Consider the following 15,597-nt stretch of genomic DNA (forward strand, 5'->3'; position numbering starts at 1 on the left):
CTGGGCAGTCTAAGGGACCTCTGACAGTGGAACCAGGATGTAGTCCTGGTGCACAAAAGGACTTTGGGAGCACATTTCCCATGGAGGGATGCTCCCTTAGCCTAGAGGCAGGAGGGAGGGCCTAGTCCCTAATCCAAATGACTTAACAGATTTTGTTGATCCCTCCTAGAAGGCATCACCCTCTTTGTGGAGGGGGGGGTTGGATGGGATGGGAGGGTGGTTAGGGGGCATGGGAGGGAGGGAGGGAGGAAGGGAGGGAAAAGGGAAGGAGGGAGAGAGAGGGAACTGGGATCGATATGTAAAGTAAGAAACAAAAAAGGAAATCAACTTAGGAAGCACTCAATTGAGGAGAGACGCTAAAGTTGAAGTGTCTTCGTTCTCCATACCTGCTGACTATAGGCTGGGCAGCGGTCTCTGAATGGAGGCTTGGGGAGGGGTCTTTTGGGGATTCCCCCTTGGTTTTCTCCTGGGAGAAGACTGCCAGCAGCTGCTTTCTCAGGCTTCATGGTCTCCAGCCTTGGGGTGATGTGCATTTACTCCCTTGTCTAGCCCACCCTGACTTCCTGTCTCTTCCCTGTAATGCTTTTCAGACCCCATGTCCGTCCTCCAGCTGCCTTCTTAACACTCTGGTTCAGGCTGTAATTACCTCACACGCACCTGCACTCTCCTAAGATCCTCTTTCCTGTCTACAGCTTTTCCTCTCGCCCTGATTTTTATTCTCTCCACACGGCATTCTCTTCCCGAAGCATCATTTCCATCACTCACCTCTTGCAGCAGCTCCCAGTTGCATGCAGTCCAGGCCCGGGTCTTCTGCTCCAAAGCCTCCCTCACTGCCCAGACCATCCATCTCCTCTACAGCTGGACCTCACTCCAGCCAAGTAATGTCCTGACAGTGTCTGTACAATGCTACAACAGCTGGCTAATCCAGTCAACTCTGTCAAATCTCCAGTTAATCATCTGGATGTTTTGTCTACAAGACGCCAAACATCTGGATTGACTGAAGGAATTCACTATGTTGATGGAGGTTGGCTTTTTAAAAAAGTGGAATTGACCAGATGTTTTGGCATTACATTGACACATCATTGTCCCTAACATTTATCTTTAATCGTCGGTCTGCACAACCTTTTCTCCACCTGGAACAAGACCTGTATCCTCAATGTCATGTTTTCCTTTCCTTTCAATTATGGTCAAAATTCCTTGTCATGAAGTAGTTCTAGGCTAATCTCCCTAAGTCCATCTCTTGGTCCCTTCTGGCATTCACTTCAATTTTACGTGTATAATTATTTTCAGCTGAAGCCCTGTGTTTTAACTGGATTTTAAATGCTACAGGTTAGTAGAAGGTCTACCAGAAAGACATCTTGGTTCATGTAGTGAGAGATGTAGGAAACTAGTGACCAGGGCAGAAGCTGTGGGATGAAGCTAACACTATAGCTCCTCTGTTCACTGTGACATTGATAAATTACTTTGCTTCACTAAGGCCCAAACCTTTTCATGATTTGGAAAACAGAGATAAGGATGGAGACGGACACTTCATACGGTTGGTTGTTTCCAAGAGTTAACATTCGGTGCTTAGAAGAGGGTTGGATAAGGTCAGCACCTGCCAGGCACTAGTGATACTCATTGCCGTCTTTACCAGTGAAAGTAGTTTTCCTGCCTGTGGTTTCCTGCCCAGGCGGTGACAGGACTTAGGTGGGAAGGCTAGACGGATGTTGTCTCCATCTGAGAAGAAGGAAGCTGGGAGACTATTTATCCATTGTTGGAGTGGCCACAGAGTAGAGGTAGCATCCTTCTGCATTTTAATCACAAGCATAACCTGTCTTCATGAAATGACATTGAACATGAGCATATAATAAACTCATATTGGCCCTCAAGGGTTCTTTCTGGGATGTAGTGATTTATCCATCAATTTAACAAATATTTATTAAAAATAAACCTAAAGACATTAAAAAAAAAATAAAAGGAAGGAAGGATGGAAGCAGGCTGAGCAAACCATGAGGAACAACCCAGTAAGCAGCACCCCTCCATGGCCTCTGCATCAGCTTCAGAGTGATTTCCTGCTCTCCCTGCTTTTGATGGTAAACTGTTATACGGAACTGTGAGAAAAATAAACCTCTTCCTCTCCCGCCCTCCCCAAATTATCCACTCTCTGTTAGGTTCTGAACACTGAGATACTAGTAAAAAAAAACATTGACAAAATACTTGTTTTAATGGATTGATTGCAAAACAACAACAAAACCAACCAACCAAACAAAAAACCCAAACACCTTTCTAAAAACTGTATGTGTGTGTGTGGATGCTTTGCCTGCATGAATGTATTTATGCTAGGTGCATGCCTGGTACCCTGGTACTGGTGGGGGCCAGAAGAGGGTGTTGGATGTGCTGGGACTGGAGTTACAGTTATGAGCCAACCTGTGGGTTCTGAGACCTGAACCTGGGTCCTCAGCAAGAACAGCAAGTGTCTGGTTGGCTGTGCCATCTCTCCAACTTCAATAAATACCTCACACTTGATTCCCTCCCTCATCTGTAAATGAATAGCAAGTTCTGACCTCATAAGACTGTGTGTAAAAGTTCAGTAAATTAACTGGGCAGAGGGCTTAGGTTAATAGTATTTATCATTGACTACAAATGAATAGGCACATTGGGATCAAACATGTTGAGTAGGGAAGGCTGTGCTTCTAAAGCAGAATTGTTACTGTGGAATTCTCGAAGGCATCACTTGAACAGAGACCTGAAGAATCCAATGATGCACTGTCGGGATGTCATGGGAAACACTGTTTTAGGTAGCAGGAGCTACCCTGCAAAGACCCTGGGATAGAATACACACAGCTTCCTTGATGAGCAGCCAGGGAGGAGAGTGGGCAGGGAGAGAGGTGGCCAGAGAGACTGGGGAGCAGGGTGACAATTCCACAAGCCTCATACACCACCGTAAGGGCTTGAGCTTGCACTCTGAAGTACATAGGGTCTACACAGAATATAACACCCAGACACACTTTAAAAACGTCCGCTGACTGCCATGATAATAAGCCACAGGGAGATGGGTAAAAGCAGGGGGACTAGATATGGCCACCTTTTAGTAGTCCGCGTGAAAACTGATGGGACCTTTCACTTGGGCGGTGCCAGTGGGGAATGTGATATACTGGGTCCATTCTGAAGGTAGAACTAATGGAATATCATGTCAGCTTGAGTGTGTGAGATAAAGACAGGAACTCAGGTGATGTGGCCTGAGCAACTAGGAAGCCGGCATTGCCAATGCGGGGTGGGAAGTGTGTCATGAGGCAGGGCTGGCAAAGGCAAGCCTAGGAATGCACAGTGTACAATTCTGGATGTGTCAAGTTTGACACACACGAAATTTCCTATGTAATGGACCCTACACATTACACAGCCCTTTTGTACGTTCAAGAATCACTTGCTGAGTTCTTTGGCTGGTTGAGGAATACCATTAGTTCTTAATCAGTTTATTCATTTGCACCCACAATACAGCATTATAAATGAGGTTTTAGAACAGAAGAAAAATGATGCATGCCTCTCACCCCAAATAGAACATTTCCCCCAAATTGAAAGTTCAAGTTCAACAACACTTTATACATACCACATGGAAAAGGGAAAAGAAGCCCTCAGATTGTAAGTTCACTCTAACTTGGAGAACTAACTACAAATCATGAATTTTAAGAATGATGCTACATTGTCTGTGTGTGTGGCCCTTCATTTCTAGCATATATTTTTTTTTATGAAAAGTATTTGGATAGCCTGATACAATCTTGAGCTACACTAAACACCAAAACTAGACGCGAAGGCCACTTGAGTGTTTCCTAATTTCAAAATTATCTCGATTATTTTAAAAAAGCGACAGCTGTTTAGCCATAAGGATCACATCTGGCATCGTGAGGACGAGAAAATGATAATTTTCAAAAAAGACAAAAAAAAAAAAAAATCTTTTTCTTCTTAACTGATGCTGTGAAGAAAATATCCAGAAGACATTTTAGCTGATCAAGTAACATGAATTAATACCATGATGTAATCTTTGGGGAATAATTTCCAGCAGATGTGGGGGAGAGCGAGAGGCCAGACTTGGCCTGCATTTCATTTAGGATGCATGTTTTTCTTTTTCAGGTGGGAATCCCCATCTTCTAACCCAGTATTGCTCTTTTAAATTAAGGGATGAATCTGTACCATTTAAAGTGGGAAAACCAAAGGCCATACTCTACTTCCTACACCTCTTTCCCTCCTTTTGAGCCGAACTGGATTAACTGGAATTGAAGAAAAAAAAAAATTAGGTTTAAAAAAACCCAAAGTGAAGCTTTGGAGAATCTCTTCAGCAGAGACTCTAGATACAAATCAAATCAACCATAAGATGTTAACCACCCAAATAGACAAGCATGATGTGTCTTTAGGAAAGGGGTCACAGTAGAGTGAGTTCTTCAGGCCCGGTGTGAGTGTTAGCATACAAAGACACCGGCCAGAATGAAAGTGAGTGTGGAGAGACACCAACAAACACATCCGGGCTATATCTGGGCTTGAAACTGGCCGTGGCCCGACAGTATGACAAGTGCTGAAAATTCTTCCTGAGCTTGCTTGCCATCACACAACTGAAAATACCTCTGCACAGAGACTGGGCAAACTTAGCAGCTGCGACAGAGACTAGGTCGGTGGGTGTGGTGAGGGGTGTGAATGTCAGGGAGGTGATGGTGATAACCTTGTTAATGAATTCTCTCTAGAGGCCCAGTACTTCTAACACCATCCTCCTGAGGGCTGATGTCTCAGCATTTTTTCTTAGAATTCGACTTTCGTCTAGCAAGGATTTCTCCCAGCGTGGGAAGGAGCTGTACTGCGCTGTCCAGGGAGCTGGAACTGCTAGTTTGCTGGCTCTCTGGTGAAGGGAGAGCTACTTACTCTTGCTTGTGAATGGCAGTGAAGAATGTGACTCCTCTTCTCCACATCAGCATCCACACCGTATATACAAATTGTTCACACCGATAAGACCCTCAGTGGTAACTCACTTCACACCTCCCCTCTGTCTCGTTATCACGAAGATAAAAGGGCCAGTTTCAGCCATAGTCTCCTTCTACCTGACCTTTGCCACACAGGCCGCACTGACACGACACGACAGGTTTATGTACCTCACACATCTGATCTTATCAAGAACCTGGCACTGGCACTGTGAGAGATGCCCACCATAGTTCACTGAATGAGTTCTAAAAACAGCAGCAAACCAGCCATCCCCTCACACGTTCTAATGACCCGCTTTATGACAGCCCCATTTTTGGATGCACTACAGACAATGCGGCCTCCGAGGAGACTCGGCTGGGGGCATGTGGTGATGTACATTTTTATAACCTTACAAATCCCATGCAGACCTGCATTAACTTCAATTTCCCTTTGAGAAAGGAAAAGTCAAGGGGGACTTTTAGCTCTTATCTACCACCAGCTACACCCAAAGTGGAAGGAAACAAAAACCAATTGTTTTTCCCTTTCTAGCATTGACCCAGGCAAAGAACAAGAATTTGACGGGCTGCTCTGTCTCAGGAGAGCATCTTTGACCAAAGCACGTAAAAGAAAAAGTAAAGCCAGATATAAAAAGTAAGGCTATTTTTAATGTTTTCACGTTTATTTTAGGCTTCATTTTTCTTCCAGTTCATTTATTTGGCTTAAACATTTTCCTGTGACTACAAGCATAATTTTATACCAAATTTAGTTTCCTATTCTTTTTGAAAGTGACTTAGTTAAATTTAGTGAATTTTGTAATGGTGAAATCCCACAATATTCTAATCGCTACTACATTTCAGAATCTTCTGCTTCTTGGTCACTGGAGGGAAAACTATAGTCTTTTGTGGGCTAATACTGAATCAGGAAAAGTGGCCACATTAGAGGAATGGTACAGATGCCACTTTATAATACACACGGACTCGGGTATAATACATTCACAGCGCCTGCAAAGGGTCAAGTCATGGACTCAGCCTAGCTGTCAGTGGATGAATGAACAGAGCAATGCGTATGGATGGAGGGTGAGGTTTAATCGGCTATAGAAATGGACTTTAAGTCCTTTGCAAGGAAATGGATGCAGCAGCATAGTATCTTAAGGAAAAAAAGGGCAGACCTAGGAAAACAAGTTTTTCCTAGGTCTCTCATTTGTGGATCCTAGGCTTTTTATAAACACATAAAATTGTACATGCACATAGGATGCAAAAGTAGAAAGGAGGCTGCTGGAGGGAAGAATGGGGTTGAGGGAGAGAAGTCATGGTACAGGATATGATATGAGAATTTCTATGACACCTTTCACTATGTATGATGAATATATGTAATGTGTTTGGACAACCAAATCCTGCTTGACTATCTAGAATTTTGAGTTGACTGACGTTTTCCAGAGTACCTCTATCATTACTTTCTTTTCTCTGAAATATTTTCCCTCCTCGTTCAAAATAAAATAAAATAAAATAAAATCCTGTGAACATTAGGGATCCCTTGTTTCCTCACCCCGGGTTCGAGGCACAATCATGTAGGGAAAAGTCATGGAGTGTCTGAAAATTTCATTAGGGTACAGGCCTAGGATTCTAACTTTCTGGCCATGGGATGTGACATTTTTAAGTACCCTGACACAGGAGGAGTTGCTGGTGGTGACTGTCAGGCAGCAAGACAGGGACAGGGATGAAGGGTTTCCATCTTCCTGTCTACTGCTACACGCCCTGGGGTCAGATGAAGCAGCGGTGTCTTAGGAAGAGGAAATCGACTTCATTACTTCTGAGACGTGGCTGGTGAGGTTTCATTAGGTGACTGAACTTAGCCTGCTGTACAGTTTTAGCAAGCAGATTTTAGAACTAAAAATAGGTTACAGAAACGCCAGCACGAATGAATGCATCCAGAGCTAAGTTCCCGCGGGCGTGTTCCAGTGGCAGGGGCAACAGGTCCTGTGCTCATACCCTACGCTCCTGGATGCTGGGCATGCACATGGCCCAGCATCCGGGTGTGGCATTTGGTGAGCGCCCAGTAGAGTGCTCCTGTCCTGAATGCATTCACAGCACCCAGGCAATGGCCTGGACAGAGAGGATATTGATTTGCCTGTGGGTTCCTCAGGAATTAAAGCAAGAGTCCTACTGGTCTGGTGATTTTTATATGTTTACGTACAAAAGCAGTCATCACATGTTAATGTTTTCTATTTTATAATTTTGATCTTATATAAAAGTGTTAAGGAAGTTCCCCTTATTCTTTCTGTGAGCACTTATAAAAAACGTCTTGACAAGAAGACCTCACACATTTCAGGGTGAAGGAGCATAAGCGGGCTTATATAACCTGCAAGTGGTTAACATTTAAACTGGAAAGAAACGGATTTTATTTCAGATTTAGCAATATAAAAGGTCAATTAAGGAGAACAAAATCTGTCAGTAACCAAAAGCATTTGCTTACATCATTCCAAATTTTCAAAAACAAAATATGGTTTCTGAACCAGAGAACAGGTTCAGCTGTACTTTTCACAGGCCCTCCGCACTGCCTGGGAACAATGGCCGGCCACGCGGCGGCGTGCACTGCGGGCGGGCGGGCGGGCCCCAGCAGTTTGGTCTAACACTCTCCCATCATCTCCTTTCCTTCTTCTCTCTCAGCAGCTTCTTGCTCTCCTCCCTTCTTCTCTTGGTCACTGGATTCCGAGGGTCGTAGATCTCAAATGTGTCTGAGTCCTGCATGCTTGCATCTTTTACTTTCCTGGTTTTGTCTTCAAACTGGAGCACATGTGACATCCTGAAGGAGAAGAAAGACCCAGTGAGCTCAGGCTGAGAACCCAATGGACAGCTTTATTTATCTCTCCCCCCCCCAAAAAAAAAGAGTTTCTCTATAGAGCCTGTCCTGGAACTCGCTCTGTAGACCACGTTGGCCTCGAAGTCACAGAGATCCGCCTGCCTCTGCCTCCCCAGTGCAGGGACTAAAGGTGTGCGCCAACACCGCCAGGCCCAACTGAGAGATTTTATTCCCCACTTTGACACAGGGAAGTACTCAGCCTGGGGTACCAGGAGATGTTGCTGTTTACAGTGCCCATCCGCCTGGAAAGCATTTCTACAGAACACAAGGCTGCATGAGGAATTCTACTGGTGGCAGAGCACCCAGCATGGGCTCCCAGACCGCACAACAGAAACAAAGCAAAACTCTGGAGAACACGCCTGTCTGCCCCACTACTTTGAATCTCTAGGAGTCTTTGTTCTCATGCTCACTGTGGATTCCTCCCTGGTGAGAGGCTATGGTTTCTACCTGGGGGTCTCCTAAAACTGTATTTGGAGCTCTGTCCTCTTGTCTTTGAAGAGTACACTCAACTACAGGGAGCCAGCTGCCGGCTAATAACCAAACCTATCTCATGTTTGTGGTCTGGGTGGTTCCAAGGGTCAAAAACAAGGGTTACACCAAAAAACAAAACCAAAAGCCAAGCACCCCCACCCCAAATAAAAACCTCCCCACCTTTAAGTGATGTGTAAGGGCTGGTGTGTAGCTCAGTGGTAGAGCATTTTTGTACATCCTAGATTCCATCCCCAGCACCACTAGCAAATTGACAAAAACTAGATAAGCAGGAACAGACAGAACAAAAGGTGTGCATGTATGAGATAAATGCTTAAAAAATAACCCAAAATGATGTTCAAGTGGTGCTGTGGGTGTCTTTTTTGGGAGGGGCTGAATTTTCGCATAGTACTTCTGGTGTAACTCCATGAACTAATTTTCCCCTCTTACTGTTGATTATAGCAAGTTTCACTATCCTGCCTTCCTACTTCAGCAAATGCTTACTGGTCTTACGATATCAGTATGTGCTTGATTCCTAAGTGGTCATAAGCTAGCTATCCTTAGCAGCAGGGAACTATGCCAGCGATTAGCTGTGCCCCCATTGCAAGGGGGCAGTCAAAAGACTCCAGGGCAACTGAATGAATTAGGAAAGGGGAAAATTCAGTTTTTATATGAGTAAACAAAAGCATTAAGGATTTCCTACTAGTTATTTCATTTAAAAAAATCCAGTTACTATCAGTGCATCTTAAATACATATTCCCTACATCATAGCAGACAGGAATGAGACCCTGCCTACACTCCTTGCAACTCCCACAGACGCCCACATGTGACACTGATTTCCTTTGATCTGTGTAAGTAGAGATTTGGGCAGTTGGTGCTGTCAGGGACCCCCACTCTTTCCCTGCAGCTGCATAGATGCTGAGTGACATTTATTTGTATGAAAAACTCCTATGAGTGTGTTCATATTTTGAAGATTCCGGAAGAGCTTTTGGGAGGAAAGGAAAATATCACAGATCCTGCCACTTTGGGAACTCAGTAGTAAATTGACCATTACCACTTCCTTCTACTCGTCTTCAGAGAAGGTCATGGCGATGCAGTGAGCCTCAGGAACACACAGATGACCTACACCATAATTTTACAAGGTTAACCCTTTAAATTACTATGTCTTATCATTAATAACAGTCTGTTCCAACTTTAATAACCGATTTCGACATAGGAACGAGCCACATCACATGTGAGAGCTGATGACTTCTAACAGGTCCACTGCCAATCAGAAAACACATGAATTCCCTGCAGAGTCTGATTTTCTTGTGTTTTAAATTTCCTATAGTTTTTATTTGGGTGTTGTCTTCTGAGAGTCCCAATTCCTTGAAAAAGATCATCACCCCCCCCAGTAACCATGGAAACAAGGATCCGGTTGATCTAGCTGGAAACTGCATTTAACCAATTAATGCTGACTTCCCTAGGTCTAAATAATCAGTCACTTCTGAAAGCCAATCACCAGCAACAACTTCCTGCTTCTGAAAACTGGCCAATTGGTGGCAGACTCACCCAATGCAGTGTTTCTGAAAGTCAGCAAACAGCAACAGCTTTTATCATTGAGGCCGCTGCTAAGTCCTAAGCAACCCTCCACCACCAACTCTGAACTTCACAGGACATCTGTAACTTGCTTCACTTGGTGTTCTGGACAGTTTTATGTCAACTTGACACAGGTCAGAGTCGTCTGAGAGGAGAGAAACCTAGTTGAGAAACTGCCTCCATAAGACCTGGCTGTAGGGCAATTTTTTTGGTTGATGTGGGAGGGCCCAGCCCACATGGATGTTGCCATCCCTGGTCTGATGGTCCTGGGTTCTATAAAAAAAGCAGGCTGAGCAAATCATGAAGAGCAAGCCAGTGAGCAGCACCCCTCCACGCTCTGGAATCAGCTCCTGCCTCCAGGTTCCTGCCCCATTTGAGTTCCTGTCCTGACTTCCTTTGATATGAACAGTGATATGAAAGTGTTAAACCCTTTCCTCCCCAACTTACTTTTTGTTCATGGTGTTTGGTTTACAACGAGTAAAGTAAAGCTCTTTACACTTTGATAATGTGCTGTGTAACCCCTCTCCTCCCACACTTCTGCAGTCTGTCCTGCTTACTGCACAAAGTATACTCTAGGAATTCCCAGCATGTTACCAAGGAAGGGGAGCCAGTGCATTAGAGCAGCCAGGCTGTCCTGCTAAAAGGCCACACACCATAGGAGCTCAGGCCCTGTGAGAGGGCGATGAGCTCCTACAGCCTCTGAAGTGCACACCCTAAGCCAACACCTAAGCTGGAATCACACACCTTTCAAAACAATTTTATTTAATTCTTCTCTGTCAATGCTTCACTTACCCCACTGTCCTAGTTAAGTTATTAACCTTTCCATAAACTCATTGTTCTATTTAAAAGAATGATCCCATATTCTGCCTCCAATACAGATTTTTTATAAAACCTATTTCTGGTAGGAATTACTCATGTTTCAAAATGACTTTATCAGACTTTGTAAATTAAAAACATAAAAAGGTACCTTCCTCCTTTCAATGCCATGAGACAATCTTGCAACTATTGGGCTTGGTTGGCTCTGGTATAATAAATGAAATCTAGGCATGTGAGCCCCAGAACCAAGTCTACAGGAGGAGACCTTCTCTCACAAATCTGAAAAACACAGAAGGCCATAAATTAAAGGAGCTGTCTGCTTCAGCTGCTTGTTTCATACGCCACTGCTACACAGGTCCAAAATTTTGATTAATAGCAATGTTAAACCCAGAGGAAAGGAGGGGCTCTCGGCTTACAGACTACTTCAGATTTAATACCACAACACTTAGAATGGCTGGCTACTCCACAGTGACACTCAATCTTCAATAGCAAAGAATGGCGCACCCATTTATCTTTCAGCATGCTTTGGCCACTTCATTTCTAAGGGGAAAACAAAGCAGTTATTATGATTCTGGGTCTAATAAACTCCTGACCTCTGTACCTCCATAAATCACACACTGTATGAGTTGAAAGCTTGCCCACACCAGTCTCCTGTGAGGGTACACATGCAGACTGAGGACTTATTTCATCATCCAGGAGGTGCTGGCAGCTCAGTTTTGTACATCCCCAAAACCCAGTCCTGTCCACTTGGTTGAGTGGTTATACAACCGGACCAATCAGAGCAATGAGTTCCTGTGTGATTAATTAATTACACATTCATCATTTACATGTGAGAATTTCAGAACCTGTTTACTTGAAGGCAGAGACAGAAATTTAGTTCTGATGAACAAAACTGCCAGCATAGGTTTCAAAGGTGGAGGCTTCCTATCTCCAGAGTGGTGCCATGCAAGGGATTTCATAAACAAAAGAAAACAAGTGCCTCCTCGCTGACTTGACTTCAGTATAAAGTTCTCCCATCACTGGGGAGACAAATTATGAGATGGCGGTGACATCTGTCCAAAAGGCAGAAGATCAGATTCTTAACACACAGTCCCAACATTAGCAACTCATTTCTGATCAAAAGGAATTTAAACAATTTATCCCAAGAGAATGTAAACAGTTCTCTTGTTAAAAGATTTCACAGCCATTCCTTCTCATTTCCAAGTCATCCCAACTTAAGAAAATTTTCCTCTTGAAATAAACATGTTTATTTTGTTTTCTGAGCTGGGTTTGCTACGTACCCCAGGCTGGCCTGGCACCTTTCTGAGTGCTAGGATTACAGCTGTGTGTCACCACGCCCCACTAAAGAAACAATTATTCTGCAATTCTACTTTATAGTTTTTTAACTATTTAACTGTTCTTCCTCTTCAGATTCTTCTAGATTCTACTTAGCATTTCTTATTCATCTTTCTTATCATACGCCTCTACTCAGGAATGACCCACTGTCAGATTAGACTAAAATAGTTCAGGCAGAAGCATGAGGCATTCCTATCTCACCAACCTTACTTGGCTGCTCATCATCTCTCACTGTTTTGTAATTGTCTGTTCACTGACCTGGGAGGAGACTCAAGGGTTTGAGACAGTGTGTGCCTGGTTCACAGTTGTATGCCCAGTGCTGACCATGCTGAATTTTTAATGAGAATGAAATCTTTGGACCCTTGGTACTGCCTAAGCTTGGCATAAGGTTTGCTAGGCAACCACTTGACCTTTCTTGGGCAGGGGCTGTCTTTCACTCTAATGCTAAGCTTCCTGAAACACCTACTGGGCTGCAGAGTGTCAAGTCACTTTCCACAACTCAGCACACACCAAGGGTTGCTCTTACAGTGCACTTTATCAGGCAGACTTCAGTGGGAGATGCCTCCTACTATTCTGTATCTCCCATAGCTCCTAAAGGAAAGCTCAAGGGAGAGAGGATTTTTTTTTTTTTTTTTTTTTGAGAGGGTTTCTCTGTGTGGCTTTGGAGTCTGTTCTGGAACTTGCTCTGTAGAGCAGTCTGGCCTCACACTCACAAAGATCCACCTGCCTCTGCCTCCCGAGTGCTGGGATTAAAGGCATGTATCACCAACCCTGCTCCTTTGGGTTATTTTATTTTTGTATATGAGTGTTTGGCCATGTCTGTGTATCATGTGTATGCCCATGGAGGTCAGAAGAGGGTGCCAGATCTCCTAGAAGTAGAGTTATGGTTAGTTATGAACCATTATGTAGGTGCTGGGAACCTAACCCAGGTCCTCTTGTAAGGGCTCAACTGCTCACCATCTCTCCAGCCCCAAGACTGGGCTCTTAATAACAAACTACTCACACACTTGATGAGGCCTAAGTGGTCTGGGTCTGTTCCTCAGACTGAGTAATCCCAAGGGCACAGTCCAGTCCTTACATATGGTATGAAACCAAGGCAAGGAGCTAGACTCAATCATTCATTCCACACACATCTGAGGGCTTCTTATGGGTGAGTCTAATGGTAGTTACTGATGACAAAAAAAAAAAAAAAAAAAAAAAAATGACCCAGGTTCTGCTCTCCAGAAGCCAACTGTTTATTTGAGAGAACACACAGACACCACAATGTGGCAAACATGTGTTTTGGAATGTTAACAAAGTGTGAGACAATAATCAGACATCCACTGATAGTGTTCTCAACAAGCTTTCCCATGCTGCCTGGCGGCATTTACACTGACTATGGACAGGCAGGAAAGAGATTACCATCTCCCTTTTTCTATGCAGAGCTGGAGGCTGAACTCAGACCTTGTGCATGCTGGGTAAGCACTCTGCCACTGAGCTACACCCCTAGACAACCAGTCCTTTCTCACAGGCAACTTCTGAGAGGGTAGAGGAACCTGTAAGCTGTTGACCAGATGGTTTCGTGATAGTTTTCAGAGGTAACAGGCTTTTATCTGCAATGAGGGAGTTTTAACCCTGGGAATCAGTTAAAAGTTAGTTCAGTGCTAGGTCTAGAAAGACAAAAATCAGAATGGTAGTGCTTGTTCTGGAGTACAAGAGATTACAATGTAGGTATGAAGAGCGGATCACGTGGGAACTCCAGGTTGCCCTTTAAAGCAGCTTCAACAGAGATGCTGCAAAGGCCCACATAGCACGGGCACATCTTTGGGGAAACACTGCTTAAAATAGCAGTAACTTCTACTATGAAGCCTGTTAATGTCTCAAATCCCTACTTCCTGGACTTCCAGCCCCCGCTTCTTTTCCTATTTGAAATGAAGAAGACCACATTCAGCTGCAGGTCCGTGAGAGGCAGAAGCAGGGTCCAGGACCCTTTTGAGGATGTGTCTGAGGATGTCAGGGGTGAAATTGTAGTTGATAGCAATCTCTCAGACTTTTCTTCTCTCTCACTCTCCCCCTCCCCCAAATATTGTTTTTCTTTTCTTCTTCAGAAAATGGAGCAAATCTAGCTGTGAAAACCCTTGTGGTTTGAACCCTTTGGTCCATTGTCTACAGACAGAACCCCAAATTTCCTATGTGCCTTCTTTAATCTGGCTCCTTCATGCCTGGCCATACACTACATGATCCCCCATCTTCCATTCCAGACCTGCCAGATTCTGGGTAGCTTCCTGAAGAAGCCCGCTTTCTCCAACCTCCCTACTGCTCTGTGTTTCCAAGACTTCTCTCTCTCTTCCTTCCCTCCCATTGGCAGTCCCATCATACTGGCTCCTGCTTGGCCCAGCTGCTTTCTCCAGCAGCAGTGAGGTCCCTCTCCTGGCCTCCCTGACAGTCCTGTCCAAGGCTCTAGCCTTCATCAGCATGGTACAAGCCCTCCACTCTGGGGTCCTGTGAAAAACAGAGGCTGTTTCATTGGCCTTTGCGCCTCATCATTCAGTAAAGCTTGGCCAGAAGAATGCTGATGATAAGAACTTGTAAACAAGTCAATATTTCTGGGCCTCCCACCACCTCTGAAATAACTTTTGGCTAGAATATTGATTTTCTTTACTTCTCTACTTGCTAGTCTTCATATACAATCCCAAATTATTTAGCAGTTACAGGATGTACAAACTCCTTAGTTTTCAGGCAAGTAATTCACCTTTCAAACTTTCTAACAACGAAAGGGCTTCTAAAAGCATTTCTTCAGAAAGCTCATTTGTGCTGAAATAATCTAGTGCTGACCTGTCTCAAATGGACCAGTTAAACAGCTTAACGATTAACATCTGCCCATGTTTGCTCAATCGCAAGTATGGGAAAATGCACTACTGTCCTCAGACAGCCTTCTCCTTCATGGTTTCAATGACCTTGTCAATCTTTGAGAACATACACATAATTTGTTACAACATAATTTGTTTGCATATGGTGATGACTTTGTCTTTATTAGAATTCTTAAGAAACTTAACAAATAATAACTCCTGGTTATTATTTAAGTTCATCATTCTTTTTTTTTCAATGCTTTTTAAAATTATTTTTTTCTTACAAGTGTTGCCTCCATCTAGTCTTTGGAGGACCATACTGCTCTGTTAGAAACAGACTGTAGTGTACTTCTTTCTGTGCACTTCGCTTCTCTGGAGTGTTCCATCCCCTTCTTTCCTGGTTTGTTCAAAGCCCAGTTTAATTCCCATTTCTTCCTAAAACTCTTCCTCACTAACTCTGTCCTCAGAACCTGCTCTTACAGTTGAATTTCTTCAATAGAACTTTCTAGAGAAACTCTCATGAATGAAGTCAGACCTGAGTCTGACTCACTCAGTGTAGCTGTGGGAATCACCAAGCTTCTAAGGCTTGCTTCCTCACCTGTGATAAGAACTCGGTGAGGCCCAGCCTACCCACTTCACACAGTGCAAGTGAGGCTTGGACACCAAACCTTCAGAAGGCCTCAGAAAAAGGCAAAGGGGACCAAAGTCACTTTAACTCATGTGCTTCCTGCTTCCTGTGCCTTTCTCAGGTTGGACTGTAACTAAATTCCATGGACTTGGTGGCTTA

The 15,597-nt window shown here is 44.0% G+C and overlaps 1 protein-coding gene across 1 annotated transcript in view; it reads right to left on the reverse strand.

The window, feature by feature from the left end:
• Positions 1–7,294: 7,294 nt before the first annotated feature.
• The window catches only part of Cwc27 (CWC27 spliceosome associated cyclophilin), a 162,540-nt gene continuing 154,237 nt past the window's right edge, over positions 7,295–15,597 (reverse strand). Inside the window, exon 14 of the mRNA XM_051182887.1 lies at positions 7,295–7,728. Within this exon, the coding sequence (XP_051038844.1) occupies positions 7,566–7,728 (163 nt within the window). The 3' untranslated portion in view covers positions 7,295–7,565. The remainder of the gene's footprint in view (positions 7,729–15,597) is intronic.

Source organism: Phodopus roborovskii, unplaced genomic scaffold (assembly GCF_943737965.1).
Source record: "Phodopus roborovskii unplaced genomic scaffold, PHOROB, whole genome shotgun sequence".
In the NCBI taxonomy this organism is placed as follows: domain Eukaryota; kingdom Metazoa; phylum Chordata; class Mammalia; order Rodentia; family Cricetidae; genus Phodopus; species Phodopus roborovskii.